The sequence below is a fragment of the Danio rerio genome, chromosome 8, assembly GCF_052040795.2.
Source record: "Danio rerio strain M-AB ecotype USA chromosome 8, GRCz13ab, whole genome shotgun sequence".
In the NCBI taxonomy this organism is placed as follows: domain Eukaryota; kingdom Metazoa; phylum Chordata; class Actinopteri; order Cypriniformes; family Danionidae; genus Danio; species Danio rerio.
In genome coordinates this window covers 21,272,370-21,289,792 of record NC_141028.1, presented here as the reverse complement: position 1 = coordinate 21,289,792, position 17,423 = coordinate 21,272,370, and the positions used below count along the sequence as shown (strand labels likewise).

General features: G+C 36.9%; 1 protein-coding gene across 6 annotated transcripts in view; it reads left to right on the top strand.

The window, feature by feature from the left end:
• Nucleotides 1-16,829, top strand: part of zgc:92140 — a 66,157-nt gene extending 49,328 nt beyond the window's left edge. For 5 of the 6 annotated variants that reach the window (XM_087263179.1, XM_087263177.1, XM_087263176.1 and 2 more), the window contains 4 exon segments: nucleotides 2,482-2,567; nucleotides 7,591-7,661; nucleotides 11,561-11,621; nucleotides 15,391-16,829. In XM_087263179.1, the coding sequence (XP_087119305.1) occupies nucleotides 2,482-2,567; nucleotides 7,591-7,661; nucleotides 11,561-11,621; nucleotides 15,391-15,438 (266 nt within the window). In that variant the 3' untranslated portion in view covers nucleotides 15,439-16,829. 6 annotated transcript variants of the gene reach the window in all.
• Nucleotides 16,830-17,423: the final 594 nt, after the last annotated feature.

The window sequence follows — 17,423 nt, the reverse complement described above, 5'->3', positions numbered from 1 at the left end:
AAAGACAGATTTATGTGTGTGTGTGTGGGTGTGTGTATGTGTTATGAGGAAGTGAATGCGCGGACATGCAAACACGCACATGGCCGCTGGTAATTACTGATGGCTGGGAAAGGGCAAAATCCAAAATGTTTATCTGCTAGAGCTGGGTTGAAGAGTTTTGACTGTTAGTTTTGTTACTGTTTACACACTTGTTTTTCCAGACTAGAACATTTAATCATTAGAAGACTGCATGAGTGTTTAAATCACAAACTTACTCCTAAATGAGCATAGCTTGAAATATAGTGGCATATTTAATCTAATAGAGCAGTTGTTGCAGTTATTAAACAGCTTCCATCTTTAGTCTTCATCCACGCATTGTCTTGTTTTCAGTTACTAGTCAAATGACCTGAGATGTAAATAAAAGTATAGCATAGTTTGCATATAAACACTGTATTGAACATGGAGTACAATCAACTTTTGAAAGTTACTTGACGCTTCAATTGAAGATCATGTAAGTTATACTTTTTGGCCAGTAGGTGGTGACAAACAACTATCAAAAACGGATTTGTCATTTAATCATTTGCTCAAGAGATTGATTCAAAAATACTGATTCATCCAGTAATGAAACAAGTGAAATCTTTAAATAAGTGAATCTTTCATTTGACAGATTTGCTCAAAACTAATTTGTACAACAATGTAATGAAGGGCACCTTTAAATGAGTCACTGAATCAGATTTGTACAAACTAGGTGGTTCATCCACTGATAAAACAAGTAAATTATTTTAATGATTCACTGAATCATTTGTGCAACAGAAATCGTTAAAAAGCTGAATCATCCAGTAATGAAATAAGTGAAATCTTTGAATGAGAAAGTCAATAGTTCATTTGACAGATATACTCAAAGTTGATTCTTCCCGAGATGGAACAAGTTAAAAGTTAATTCATACAGCAATGTAACGAGGGGCATCTTTGAGTCAGTCACTGAATCATTCAGTAAACAGATTCGTTCAAACAAGCTGATTCATCCACTGATAAAACAAGTGAATTCTTTTAGTGATTCACTGAATTATTTGAGCAACAGATTCGTTAAAAGCTTAATCATCCAGTAATGATACAAGGGAAATCTTTAAATGAGTACATAAATCATTCAATTGACAGATTTGCTCAAAGTTGATTCATTCCGAGATGCAGTGCTTAAATTGTGATGGAACACACCGGATCAGATCCGGCACCTCTGAAATCTGATCCGGCACCTCATTTTACCGATCCCGCCTTTCTCCCTCGTCCGCTGTTTACTTTCGCTTTCTTCCGCCACTTCCCAACCCTTTTCACTGTCTTTTACGACGCCTCCGCCCCGCTCACTTTCGTCCACAACACAACTTTGCCATCCACCACAACAACCCCCTCCCCCCTTGCTCCCCACTTTTGTCGCGACACCTCGCCATCCTCGGGTAACTTGCCGGATCCGTTACCCCGATCTGTTCCGGGACCTCGCAATTCACAAATTAAGTACTGAAATTAAGAACAAGTTAAAAGTTAACTCGTACAGCAATGTAACGAGGGGCATCTTTGAGTGAGTCACTGAATCATCATTAAACAGATTTGTTCAAACAAGCTGATTCATCCACTGATAAAACAAGTAAATTCTTTTAATGATTCACTAAATCATTTGTTCAACAGATTTGTTAAAAAGCTGAATCGTCCAGTAGTGAAACAAGTGAAATCTTTAAATAAGTGAATCATTCATTTGACAGATTTACTCAAAGTTGATTTAGTCTGTGATGGAACAATTTAAAAGCTAACTCATACAGCAATGTAACGAGGGGCATCTTTGAGTGTGTCGCTGAATGATTCACTCAAACAGATTTGTTCAAACAAGCTGATTCATCCATGAATAAAGGTCATCCACTCAAATATTTGTGCAACAGATTCGTAAAAAAAACTGAATCATCCAGAAATGAAACAAGGAGATTCTTTTAATGAGTAAGTGATTCAAAATGTTGATTCACTCAATAAAGAAACAAGTGAAATCTTTGAGTCACTTGTTGGACAAATTTACCAGCACTGATGAAACAAGTCAATAATTTCTTCAACAGATTCCTTCAAAAAGCTGATTTATCCAGTAATTAAACAAGTGACCAAGTCTTTGATCTGATCACGACAGATAGCTGGAGAAGTAAATTGTCATTTTAAACATAAAGATTTGCATTTTACTTGTTTCCCCCCACACACACACACACACACAAAATATGCTATGGCCTGAGACGCCTTGGAAAATAGCATATGAGTCATATGGGCTATTTTTATGATACTTTTATGGTGCTCTTGTGTCCTTTTCGATGCATGAAAGCTTTGGTCCTCATTCACTGGAAAAAAATGACCAGTACATTCTTTCAATGTCTCATTTTTTAGTTCCATGCAAGACAAAAGTCATACAGGACTGAAGTTGCACTTCTCTGTGAATCATTTCTAACACATGTCCTTCTCTGTCTGTCACTTTAGATGAATATAAGATGAAGGGGGTGGAGGAGGTGAAGTACATGCGTGGAGAAGAGGACCGAGTAAACGCACGCAACCAGGAGAACCTGGTGAGATTCAAAACACACATGGGAAATTGCTTTTTGTTCAGTGATGCCGGTCATATTTTTTTTTCTTTGAGCATATGCCTCAAGCAGAATGAATGCAAACACACAGATAGAGAACTAAAACTAAGTGTATGCAGCGAGTGCCAACATGTTTGGAATGTGGGAGAGGGAAGTTGACAAATTTTCCCCCTTTGTCTCTTACTCTCATGCTTACATACCAGACAAAATTCAATTTTCTCTAGTTCTCATAAACACACTCACTCAAATGTTCTGTGACATCTGGGTTTGTCTGGACTGTTTCTATGCGTAATTACTAAAATAATAATGAACTTTATTTAAAAAAAAATTATATTGTGTCACGGTGGCTCAGTGGTTAGCATTGTCAACTCACAGCAAGAAAATCACTGGTTTGAGTCCTGGGTCAGTTGGCATTTCTGTGTGGAGTTTGCATGTCCTCTGTGTGTTCACACAGGTTTCCTTCGGGTGCTTTAGTTTCCTCCACAGTCCAAAGACCTGTGCTATAGATGAATTGAATAAGCTAAATTGTCCGTAGTGTTTGAGTGTGTATGGATGCTTCCCAGTACTGGGTTGCAGCTGGAAGGGCATCCGCTGTGGTAAACATATGCTGGATAAGTTGGTGGTTCATTCTGCTGTGGTGACCCCCGTTTAATAAAGGGACTAAGCCAAAAAGAAAATGACTGAATGAATGAATCATTAAAAAATGACCTAATTTAATTTAGTTAACTTTAGCTTTTGCTAAAAAAGGTTTTTACCTTAAATGTACATTTTTATTTAGTTATTTATTTTATGTAAAGCTGTATACACATGCATATATTTTTTCCACTTTTCTTGTGTTCTTGTGACAATTCTGACCTTTGAAAACCAAAATAAAGCAGCTAAGCAGATGGTTTAATACTTTATGTAAATGACATCTGTTATAATTGGTTAACCTTTTCACCTGTTAAAGTAGTAATAATGTCACAGCCAGCTTGTTAAATGCTGGCATTCACATGCAAATATGGGTCGTCATATGTCAATGGTATATGGTAATGTGCTCAGCGGGGATGTAACATGCACTTGTTTCCTTTTTATTTCTTTTCCAAAATACAGATTTAAGTTTTTGTCCAATATATTAAAAATCTTCTATTTCAGATTTACATCTGTTTCACCCATAACATAGTTTATGCTGCGAGTTACATATGGAGAAAACATGTTTTTCAAAAACAGGTCACATTTTAGAATTTTAGAAAAACAATAGTAAAATGGGACCTAAATAAAACCAAATATATATATATGTATATATATATATATATATATATATATATATATATATATATATATATATATATATATATATATATATATATATATATATATATATATATATATAAACCTGTATTTTAGTTTTCCTCTTTCCAATACAAGTCCTTTAAACAGTATTTAGCTCGGAAAAGGAATGAAAAGTATTTGTATATTACAAATTAATTACAGGGGTTTTCGCTTTAGACAGCATTTATTAATATGCCAAACATCAAATTTATTTAAAGCCAAACTGAACCTACTGGTGTATGGAGAAACCAATTTTTAATTACACACATTGCTTGATACTAATTACATTACATATATTGCTTTGAAATAAAAATCACAGAATATTTGAAATTCTTAAAATGTCATATGAAGTAAATCTCCAAATGTCACAAGATTTCAGTTATATGATGTCATACTGCGATCAGGAAAGAATTGTCATATTTCAACCTTTAAAGCCAAAGTATGAAATTTTCACTGCTAGGTATTCACAACAGACAATGGCGTATAGTTTGATTACGCAATGACTCAGTGTGGAGTCATGGGAGTTGTGGTCTTCAATACGTCCTATGGGGCTTCTGCAGAAATAATCAGAGTTGAGCTAAAATATTTAAATACATCACTTAATATAGCAGTATTAAGCAGCAAAGTAAGACTAAAAGCTGTCAAAGCAAAACATTAGCGCTGAAGCAATTTCTGATAACAAACGACTGTGACATTTGACACTAATTGGTACAGCCCACTGTTTCCAGTTCTTCCAGTCCCTGTTTTATCATTCTACATACATTGTAGGATTCTGTTATAATGCTGCTCTGTCCAGTCTAAAAACACATACGACATAATTAAGCATCTTTGGTGTTTCCCAGTTTTCTATAAAACCAAAACGAAAATCAAGGATGTACTGTATAATGTCATCATTAGCATAGCCATACATACATAGTTAAATATGTCTTTGAACAGTCTTTGGCTACATCTACACTTATTCGGATAAATTTAAAGAGGCGTTTTTGTCTAAAAACGCTCCATGTCCATGTTCGATTCAGTTAAAATATTTAAAGTCCTGCGACTAGACCATATGTGACCGGCCGACCGGATATGATGTATTTCAGGGTTGTCCAAGCAGGTCAGTGCTTGCGACATGAGAAATAGTATTTTTTTTGTTATTTTTTTAATCAGAAAAAAATTCTATATTAAAAAAACATTTCTATTCATAAAAGAGTAGCAAAAAATATAATTTTTTAATGTTTTCCCCACATTCCCTCCAAACTTTTTAGCGGTCTGAGTTTCTAGTATTCATTCTTTCATCCACAGTGAACGCACAGAAAATAAAGGCTCTTGCTTTTGTACTCCTTTTTTCGGACACTGTGAGAACAGCTTCTCTCCCATGATGCACGACAAAACTGAAAATTCTGTGCGACTGCCATAAGGGGGCGGATTTCGACAGTCGTGTGCAAATGTCGTAAGCACTGGAAAGGTGGCTTTAGACAGGAAACAATGCAGTAGTGATAAACTGTCATTGAGAATGAGAGAGAGTAAGTTTATTGGCTTCCTCATGCCTTTCACCTAAAGTTGGGAAAGTTGAAGTCGGAATACATGTTATCTGACAGCATCGCTTTTGGATTGCTAACTCCTCAGAGAGACCTTTAGCTAGTCCGCCTCAGACTGGACTCTCATTCTCAAGATCTGGCCGTATAAAAGTCAAGTACACTTGCATTAGAACATCACTAGGGAGACATCTTTGCAAAGACCAAAATGCTGCAACTGTCATCTGATTTTGCCGCTGAACAATAGCAGTATACATTCCGTGTCCTTTGAAGAGAGGCAATATGGAGCATGTACAAACTCATATTATTCTTTAATAAAGCTGCCAAAATGGACAGCACCCAAAACATCTCCTTTAATTAGACACATGACTAAAATGCATAATCACTTTCAAAAACCTCCATTTTCACAGTTCATACTGCAACATGAAAATGGCATTTTCAGATTTGTGCACTTTGGATAAGCCTTATCAAAAAGAAAAGTTTTAATTTCTTAAAACAACATTTCCATATTGAGGAAGACTGAAACAGAGAGAAAAATATGCATTTTTAAACAAAAACATATAAGTGTGGAACAAGCAGCAACATCCTGCTCTCCCCCGTTAGCTGCAATTAACTGCAATTCATCGACTCGCCTTTGGAGGCTGGCTCCAGGAACTTCAGATTTTCACTGACTGCTAACTGGTAATTTTTACAGCTGATAAAGGCATGTTTACTGCCTGGTACAAAAATTGGCTTTGGAACATATAGCTAATATTACCCTTAATGACAATTGTGAGTGGGTGAATTTTTTTTTTTATAAATGATCTGTTTCAGTTATATTAAGGTATATTAAGTCTGCATAATTAAGGGCGTGGCCACTTGAGTGACAGCTAGGTCTCGTTACCTCAGCTGATTCCGGCTGATTAGCTTCTGAACTCAGCATATACATCATATTTTTGTTTTGTTTTATGTGGTTTTACACAGTCATTTGCTTTTTGGAATTATTTTTCACAATTGTAAGATAATATGGCATGCTGTGGACTTAATTGTGCTCACAAACCATTCAAGTGGTGTCCATTTTTCATGTTCATTGGTGAGTGAAATTCTTATTCTTGAAAATTCTAGAACAGTCATCTAAAGTGTTGTCATACAGTGTTATGCCAGGATTTCATATATAGCCCTGCATTTACTAACACAGACTATATTTGAAGTATTTGGAAGTAATTTGCGTTTTCCTCCTGTAGAAAAATGTCATAAGAACAATGCTTAGTGGCTTAACGTATTACCACAGTGTTTTTTTTTTAAAGACGAAACACTTTATTGATATAGTATACAACCAAGCACATGTGGTCAGAACACAAACAAGTCACAGGTAATAAGGTATTAAGCATTTCTCCCCAAAAAAACAATGTAAACAAAATGCTAGCAGGCATCTCGGCTCACACTCCACCTCTTTGCCCATGTTTGGATTCCCGGGGTCGGTGAGATGACGCTTAAACAAAATGACGTCAGTTGACCACGCCCACTTGTAGCTTAATTTGAACTCTTCAGAAACTTATGGGGGATGTCACAGATACTACATCCACTTTTTTTTTTCAGTCTATGGTGTTGACATGACCTTTTAAACATTTGGCATTGTGCAAGTACTCAGCAAAATATAGAACATTTGTTTCAATGTTTTTTGCATACTTTAATGAAAAGAATCATACATACTGTGCCTTTTAATTCTCGCAGTATCAACATTGTAAGCAAGAATCCCTTACTTTACAATAAACTGTCTAGTTGCTTCATAAATGACCGTCTGCACAATACACTGAACTATTAAGTTTCAAGCTGAGCTATTTTCCACGACACATCCCCTTTTAGACTGGACTTAATGAAGCTGTACAGGCGGAGCAGGTGTTGGGATGCCCGTGTTCTGATAAGCGTGTTCACAGAAGAACAGCGAGGCAGTGAAAGCGAGGGCAGTCCTGTCTCTCGCTGTCTCTCAGCAGGGCATCATTCTCATTAGTGGTGGCCAGAGTAAGGTCACTCCCAGGGCCTCAGCATCACGCTGTGTCCCAGGCAGAGAAGCTGCTTCTGGCTCGCATCCAGGAGCCGACGGGGCCTCTGCACCGGAGGGCCACCAGGGACATGGAGTTTGGCTCCATTGTGAACAGTAGTAAGTGCAAACGTATTCATTCTGGGTGTGTTTGCAGGAGAAGAGCTCGACGCAACACAGGACCAAACAGCACAAAGAGGTGCCCGGGCCCAGCGCCAACAAGACCAAGTGAGTGGGTTTATGCATGTGCCTTTGTGTTTACGCCATGCGTGTGTTTCTGTTTGTTTTGTGTATGCTGGTGAGGGCATTTGAGTTCTCGCTCTGTTGAAATTGTGCCAGAAGTCTGTAAATTGTGTGTGGTTTGGATTGGTTTGTTATGCTTCGGGGCCGGTTTTATCCCCTCTGGATCTCATTTGCATGTTCTGTTTGAGTGTAATGTGCCATATGTTTCGCAACTTATTGTATGTAAACATGAGGTGTTTATTGCCTTCGGATGTAATTGTTCATTTCAGGGTGTTTTATTGGTATAATTGTTTCTAGTGAAACAGTATTTGTAAAGCAACAGTGATAACAAAAACAATAACTGAACTGTGATTATTATAAGAATAAAAATGTAACTTGTTTTTAGATCTTTAAGTCATTTAAAGTAATATTTCAATCATAGATTAAGTTTCACCCTTATTTAATTTCAAGCTAGGGGTGTAAATATACCATTATTTACAATAACCATTGCACAATTTGTGCTTTATTGTATATTTTCCATTATCAAAATGATTGTAGGCATGACTGCGCACTTTCAAAGATCTTTCTTTTTTCTCAATATATTTTCATTTCTGACATTTGTAACAGAGGATTTTGACTGATAACTTTAGCATTATTAATTCATTATTATTTGCCATTTACAATCTGTAAATATCATATTATAATTTTGTGCTTCCAGCAAGTTTTAAATATACTTGTGGTGGTAGCCTAATTAAAACATTTACATTTACATTTAGTCATTTAGCAGACGCTTTTATCCAAAGCGACTTACAAATGAGGACAAGGAAGCAATTTACACAACTAAGAGCAACAATGAATAAGTACTAAAGGCAAGTTTCAGGTCTGTAAAGTCTAAGAAGGGAAGTATTAGTAGTTTTTTTTTTTTTTTTTGTACAGTTAGTGTGATATTCAAAGAGGCAATTGCAGATTAGGAAGTGAAGTGGAGACTAAATAGTTGAGTTTTTAGTCGTTTCTTGAAAATAGCGAGTCACTCAGCTGTTCTGATGCAGTTAGGGAGTTCATTCCACCAACTGGGCAGATTGAGCGTGAGCGTTCGCGAAAGTGATTTTTTTCCCTCTTTGGGATGGAACCACGAGGCGACGTTCATTCACAGAACGCAAGTTTCTGGAGGGCACATAGATCTGCAGAAGTGAGTGCAGATAAGAAGGTGCTAGGCCAGAAGTCACTTTGTAGGCAAACATCAGAGTTTTGAATTTGATGCGAGCAGCAACTGGCAGCCAGTGCAAACGGACACACCATTTACCCACATCACATCAATAGTTAACTATATGCGACAAACAAAACTGAAATGATCATTTATAATAGTATTTTTTTAGCTGTTAATAAACTTTCTTTACAATGGGTCAAAGTTAAAAAAAAGAAATCCACTATTTTTATGCTATTCCAAAGCCATGTGCACCCATTGACAGGTAAAACCTGCTTCTCTCTCTCTCTTTCTCACATTCAAGTTCAGGTTGCTTTATTGGCATGTCATTTTGGTGTCATTCTAGATGTATAAAATATGTAATCTATTGGCAAATGACAAAAAAAGGAATAAAAACAGACAATATATCAAATAATTACTAAATTAAAACATGTAGATTATTTAAATAAGGGAAATGAGTTAATTAACCATCTTAATGCTGTACAAATATTTTGCAGCCAATTTAGAGTTTGTCCTCCCTAATAAGTTTATTTGCTCCAAGTATTTAGTAAAGTTGAGTCGTTTAGATTAAAGAATCAAATATTTAATGTTTCTCTTGCAACATTTAAACTTTAGAAAGCGAAAGCAAAAGCCAAATCTTGGATATTTTAGTAGATTTAGAAACCCCTGCCGGATGAGGTGCATCTCTGTGGGTCTGCAGAGCATGTGAGACTGTCTGTGGGAGTGTTGGCAGTTCTCATGCACACAGAACGAGCAGTACGAAATGAGTAAACGAGAGAGGATTTTCCACTACGTGATCGATCGCGGATGTTTGGTTATAGTGCACAGATACAAAAAAAAAGTGTAAAAGGATTCTAATAATACAAAAAAAGTGTCACTAAATATACTTCTGCGGCCGTTAATATACCTGGGCGGCCAGTAAATCTGTACTGTAAATGGGATCGGTTATAGACAAACCTGACTTTTCTAGACTTATTAGTTATGATTTTAAATAAAATATTAATATTTTACATGTTGCTTAAAGGTCTAATAACATTTATTCCAAATTTAATAACAATTGCTCAGTTTTTAATTGTGATTGAAAGATGGGGGCGGCACAGCGGTTCAGTGGTTAGCACTTTCTCCTCACAGCAAGCAGGTCACTAGTTGGTCCTGGCTGGGCCAGTTGGCCTTTCTGTGTGGAGTTTGCATGTTCTCCCCATGTTGATAAGGGTTTCTCCGGGTGCTCCGGTTTCCTCCACAGTCTAAAGACATGTGCTATTAGTGTATTGGATGAACTAAATTGGCTTTCAAGAGTTCACACTTAGCTGATGATTGATAAAAACGCTTGTTTGGCATGCTGTCCTAGGAGAGAGCCCTGAGCTTATGAGATCCTCGGCTCCCTCCCATTTGCAGGGCTAGAGGGGAGTTTGAGCTCAGGTAAATCTCGATGAACTCCCCCCGACATTTTTTGGCAAATGACAGATATAGGATGGCTGAGGAAAGGTGTACCTACTAAGAGCTTTGCCCTGGTAATAATTTGGTATGTTTAATTTAAATGGATTGCATGTTTTTGGACTGTGGGAGGAAATCGGAAAACCCGGGGAACCCACGCGAGCACAGGGAGAACGAGCAAACTCCGCACAAAAATGTCAACTGGTTTAGAAAGGACTTTACCCGAAGACATTCTTGCTGTGAGGCAACAGTGTTAATCATTAGGAAAGGAGAGGGAGTGGGGGTGGATTTTTTTAAGACGAAGATATTGATTGAATCATCTGATTGGATAATCAATCAGAAGCTGATGTGGGACCAGCTGAGAACAATCATAAGCATGTGATCCTCTCAAAATTAGTTTATAAGTAAAATTCATGTAGTGTTTGAGTGTGTGAATGTAAGAGTGTAGGGATGCTGCAATAGTTGGCGGTTCATTACGCTGTGGCGACCCCTAATAAATGAGAGACAAAGCCGCAGGAAAATTATTAAAACATTAGAGTTTTTCTTCCAAATGTTGATTTTTTTTTTATGAATTCTTTGTGAATTCTTTCTACAGGCTTTCATAGATGACCAAGGAAGTCAAGAAAGTTATTTATTTATTTATTTATTTATTTGTACAAGCTCTTCAAACATTGGCAATGTTAAAATATTAAATAAACATAAAAAAAACGATTTAAAATATTTAAAAACAATTAACACATAATAATTACGTCTAGCACCTTTACTGGTACATTGATTATATGGCAACCTTTAATATTTCATGATTGTTTATTTAATGGACGTTAATTATCACTAGGCTGCGATGCACATTATAAGCATGTTGCACAGAATGCTACTACATATGTTGATCGAAATGTCTGGATGAAAAGAAATTGTGGTTGGTGGCATGTTCATTAAAAACGAACAGTTCATTATTGTTTTATGTGTGTCGATGCAGTAATGTTCAGTTAATGTACTGTGTGTGTGTGTGTGTGTGTGTGTGTGTGTGTGTGTGTGTGTGTGGAGAGGGTTTATGGTTCCTGCTGCTGTAATGTGTCTATAAAAATGATTCCTGCCCAGCCACTCTGGGTCCTACAGGAGCTGGTAGCTTTGTGTGTGTCTGTGTGTATGTGCGAGAGTGTGTGTTTGTGCTCTTTATGCTGGTTGTAATGGAAAATTTGAGTGTATTTGTTGCTTCCCTTCTCCTACCCCCACTAACTTCCTCTCTTTTTCTCTCTCCGTCTCTCAGCATTCATACGTCAGAGAGTCAGCAGGAGTTCTTCAGAATGCTGGATGAGAAGATTGAGAAGGTGAGGGAGGAATGGAGGGAAAACAAAATGAGGCACAGAAGTAAAGGAGGAAGCAGATGGGTTCAACTTTTTAAAGGGGCGGCGGTGTACTGTATATGAAATCGCTCGTTTATCTAGATTGTGACATTTAAAAGATTGGCTTGTCATTCCGACCATGTGCTTCGCCTGTCTGGTACTTCCTGTTGAGCTCTGGAGATAAAATGATGTATTTATGGATCTGCTTTTTTCCCATTACTTCCCTCTTTCTCTCTCACTCGCTCTCTCTTATCTGTCTTTGTGTCTAAGGTCTGTGATCAGTTGGACTGAAACATATTATATGTAAACATTTTAGATTTTAATAATAATAACCAGATATTATACTATAATAATAATTATAATTGTTAATAATAATAATTCATTCATTCAATTTCTTCAGCTTAGTCTCTTATTTATCAGGGGTTGCCACATTGGAACAAACCCCCAACTATTCCATCATATGTTTTACGCAGCGGATGCCCTTCCAGTCACAATGCAGTACTGGGAAACACCCGTACACTCTCACATTTAAACACACTCATACACTACGGCCAATTTTGCTTACCCAATTCATTTAAAGTGCATGTCTTTGGACTGTGAGTGAAACCAGAGCACCTGGAGGAAACCCACACAGGGAGAACATGATTAATAATAATAATAATAACTATTATTTACCATACTTAAAATAATGGAAAATATAAGAAAGAATTGGTGACTCACTATCCTCACTGTCATTTTTAAAAGTGATGAAATTAAATCTATTTGTTCAGTGTTGTGAATATTTTGTATATTTATATTGGTTGCTATATCAATAACTTACAATCAGTTCTGGCTGTTTAGAATGAAATACTTTGTTAAAAATTTTATTTTAATTGTACAAGTGGATGTTGTGTGATTTTGTGGTGGCTTTTGTTTCCCGTTTACACAAACTGCTTGACAGAATATATTTCAGATTTGTCAAAAAATAAATATTTAACCTCTGGTTTAAGACCTTGTCCTGTTACAAGATTTCAGTAATAAGCTATTAAAACTATTTATTACTAAATATATAGTCCTCTAATGCTAATTCATCTCTATTCTATTTTCAGTTCTTTTGTAAATAAAAAAGATTAATTACATTAAGGCAAGGCAAGTTTATTTATGTAGCGCATTTCATACACAATGGTAACTCAAAGTGCTTTACATAAACAAGAATTAAAGAAACAAGGATAAAAAATAAAAACAACAAAGAATAAAAATTATAAAAAATCAATAAAAACATATTAAAATGTGTTTAAAAGAGTTTTAATGGAATGGAAAATAAATTAAAGACATTTATAGAATGCTCTGGTCCTGTTATGAGAGTGATGCACAAGGCAACGTTTAAGCAACGTTGCTGGGTAATAATGCAGAGCAATGTTGCTTGGCTAATTTCCTATTGAGTATAGGCAAACAATTTTACCTGGATCCGGTTGGCCCTAATTATTTGCCCTGTGTTTCACTTGCTCACCCATTAATGGCGTAATTTCCGAAAGTATCCAGCAACACTGCTCTAAAACATGCTTAGTGTATCATCAGCATAACACTCTCTATTCTATTATGTTTTTCTATTTAGTCTTATAACAATTATTTATATGCAGCATAAGCACACTGTAAAACCCAATAAATAAAGACAACACAAACTATTTGAGGAAACCGATTGCAGTAAACTATTTAAATTCAAAAACTAATCCTAATGAGTGCTGTGAACTTAATCTATTTGAGTAAATTAAGCAATTTGAGCAGAGTAAAACCCAAATAAATGAAGAGAACTTAAACCAACTGAGTACTGTTAAACCTAATAAGTTAAGGCAACTCAAACCTTTTGAGGAAACTGATTGCAACAAACTATTTGAGTTACAATCAATATGAGTACTGTGAACTTACTCCATTTAAGTTGAAGTAATGAAGTATTAAATTAACTCATTGCCTGTAACACTGAATTCAAAACTCTTTTCAAATGAGTAGAAATAACTTTCAGTCAATTTTGAGTTAACTACACTAATTTCATTTGATAAAGTTGACTGTTGAGTTTTACAGTGCATTAGATCAACTTGGAATTTTCTTATAATTTACATGTTGTTCTTTGGTTCTTTTTTATTGCTTTCATTATATGTAAATGCAAGAAACAGTAGTTTTCCTAAAGGGATAGTTACCCAAAATATCACATTTGTGTAGGCAGCAATTGTCTAGTGATTAGCACATCAACACTCTGAAGCTCTGAAGTGTTCGAATCCCGGCTCAAGGTCTTTTGCTGATCTTTTCCCTACACTGCAAAACCCAAAAAGTTAAGGTAACTCAAACCATTTGAGGAAACCGATTGCAACAAACAATTTGAGTTCAAAAACTAATCCAAATGAGTACTGTAAACTTATTCCATTTGAGTAAATGAAGCAATTTGAGCACAGTAAAACCTGATAAATGAAGAGAACTCAAACCAACTGAGTACTGTAAAATCCATGTCAACTCAAATGGTTTAGGAAAAGCGATTGCTACAAGCCATTTGAGTAAAAAAAAAATCTATATGAGTACTGTGAACTTACTCTTTAAGTTGAAGTAATAAGGTATTGAATTAACTCATTACCTTCAACACTGAGTTCAAAACTCTTTTCGAATGAATAGAGATAACTTTCAGTACATTTTGAGTCAACTAGTCAACTACACTCATTTAATTTGATAAAGTTGACTGTTGGGTTTTACAGTGTATCTCGGATTTATACTTTTTCCTGCCTGTGAAATCTCCACTGTCCTATACAAAAAAAAAAGGTGAAAACCCCTAAACAATAATTAGAAAAAAATTTACATTTGCTAGCCCAAAAGCGGTTCAAGCGGTTCCAGAGTTTTTTTTTTTTTTCGGTTGAACACAAAATATATTTTAAAGAAAGCTAAAAGCGGTGGCTTATTGGTAAGCACTGTCGCCTCACAGCAAGAAAGTCACTCGTTCAAGTCCAAGCTGGACCATTTGGCATTTCTGTGTGGAGTTTGCATGTTCTCCCTACATATGCGTGTGTTTCCTCTGGGTGCTCCAGTTTCCCCCACAATCCAATGACATGCGCTAGGTAAATTGAATAAACTAAATTGTTCATAGTGTGTGTGTGTGTGTGTGTGTGTGTGTGTGTCTGTGTGTGTGTGTGTGTCTGTGTGTGTGTGTGTGTGTGTGTGTGTGTGTGTGTGTGTGTGTGTGTGTGTGTGTGTGTGTGTGTGTGTGAATGAGTGTGTATGGGTGTTTCTCAGTACTAGGTTTCAGCTGGAAGGGCATCCGCTGCGTAAAACAGTTGGTGGTTCACTCCACTGTGGTGACCTCTGAAATAGAGACTAAGCTGAAGGAAAATGAATGAATGAATGAATGAACGCTGAAAACCTGAAACTACTAGATCCATAATAGGGAAAACAAATACTATGAAAGTCAGTGATTACTTCTTTCAAAAAATATTCTTTGGTATTTAACAGAAGAAAGTCAAACAGGTTTAGAACAAGCAAAGGCTGAGTAAATGATGACTGAATGTTGAACTTTAGGGTGCACTAATCGCTTTATCAAGATCTTTTTTTCCACTTGGAACTGGAGAAACTTTTGTATTCTGTGTTTCTCATATCAGCTTCTCCTTGTTTGAGGTTTGATATTCTTGAGGAGGGGAATTTTGGGTGGAGCTACCTGGCAACTAAAAAAACAGTTTTGTTGCTCAGAGGGATAGGATACAATTATTATAATTTTAATTTCTGCTTTAATCTTCTCCAGGGACGGGACTACTGCTCGGAAGAGGAGGAGGAGGACGATGTGACATAGCAGAGAGGTGCCAGATCTTGCCAGAGATGGAAAAAGAGAGCGAGTGCGACTCAAAAAAATCAGTGTTTCCTATGTCTGTGACACTCTGTCGGTCTGAGAGCGAGTGTGCGTGTGTGTGTGAGTGCGTGAGAGTGTGTGCTTGTGAGAGCGAAAGAGCGCAGGACTTTTCCTCATAGGCTGTTGCACCCTTGACCCCTTCTCCTCTCTCGGGGTTGCCTTGCTTGGAGAATCTAGATGGTTTTGGGTGAAGAAAGAACAGCTTGATTGATGTATTATCAACACAGACTCACTCTGATGTGAAATGAGGACCCGCCGCCCCCCCCCTTCTCCTACAGCCAGCATTGAAACGGCCCCCTTCCTCCGACTGAGAGAGAGAGATTATGTCGGGAAAAGCAAGATGAAAGGAAATGGAGAGAAGAAAAGACGACATGCCCCTCCCAGTCCTTGTTTTAAGTGGCAGGCCAGAGAAAAATCTGACATACGGAGGATCGAGAGGAGAGCTTACCACCATCCTCTGGAGAGAGACGGGGAGCGAATGTAAAGATGGAGTGTTGTGGGTATTTGGGGACTGAACAAGAGAGATATTTTATTAAGAGCGACTTTATGTATGAACGAACTGGCTGATTATTTTGATATTTTGATAAAGAGCGACGTGGCAAGTTTTTGAACATTTGATCTGGACTCCTGCTTTTTGAAGGACCTTTTTTATTTTATTTTGTCAAGATTGATTTAATTGTTCCATAAATGTGTTGCTTTTTTGCCTAGATCAGACCTCCTCAAGCTTGTGCTGTAAAGGTCAGGGCTGTGTGGTGACCCCATAACACACTCAAACACACGCGCATAGGCCAAATTAATCACCCCACCCTCTTTCCAAACATAGCAGTTCTCACTTTCAATTTGAATATCCTGGTATTATTTGTAAAGTTCTCAGAAAATGGGCGGAAACATGGTCAGACTTGTTACCCACGCACAAACCCAAACATATCCCTAAGCTGCAAGATGGCACAATTTAACTTAAAGATCTGTATCAACTGTTGAAGCTGCTCTTAATATAGTTTATTGATGGTGAAGAAAGAAAACTGGGATTGTTTGAGGTTTTCAGTGTGTTAATTTATGTCTGAGAGCCAGGTTTGACCATGTTAATCGTTGTCAGAGGAATGAAGTGTTTGCTGTAGGCCTGTTTATGTTTAGCTACAACACTTCTCGTTCAGTTGAGTCTGCTATAATGTAATCTTCAAATTCAGACATCACTACACTGGTCTGAGGTGGGATTGGGTCACTTTGGAGACAGCGCTGATCGAGCATTTGTAATTATGATTAGTGGATTAAATCCTTTTTAATGTTTATTTTCGATATGTTTTCTTTTTCTATTAAAATATAAGACACGGGGAGCTGTGGTTTCTGTTTGTGTGCTGTCTCACCAATTGTGTGTGTGTGTGTGTGTGTGTGTGTGTGTGTGTGTGTGTGTGTGTGTGTGTGTGTGTGTGGGTGTGTGTGTGTGTGTGTGGGTGTGTGTGTGTGTGTGTGTGTTTGTGTGTGTGTGTGTAGGTGCGTACTGCTTTGCTGACATCATTAATCTATTCCAGCGTCATATTTCCTCTTGGTGGTCTGACTCATAACGTTAAAAATACTTAATGGGTTCTGGGGTTCGAATTTCAAATGCAGAAATGTGCAGATTGCATATACACAAGTGGGTTAATGTATAACATCTTACAAATATTTAACTTTAGTAGTGTTAAAATATCTATCCGACATCACGTCTTTTCGAAGAATCCACACAGAGACGAGACACAGGCTCGGAACAGACACAGAACATACGCTCACTTGTTGTGGTTTGTCTCCACCTGCATATCGAAAGGCGCTACTACACTGTATAATATGTGATATTTTTGGACTTTTAAACATCAATCGTGATATGTTTTTTTCCAAAAAATTTAAACTAGATCAAATTGGTCCAGATTTGGAAAGCCCATGCTATCCAGCAT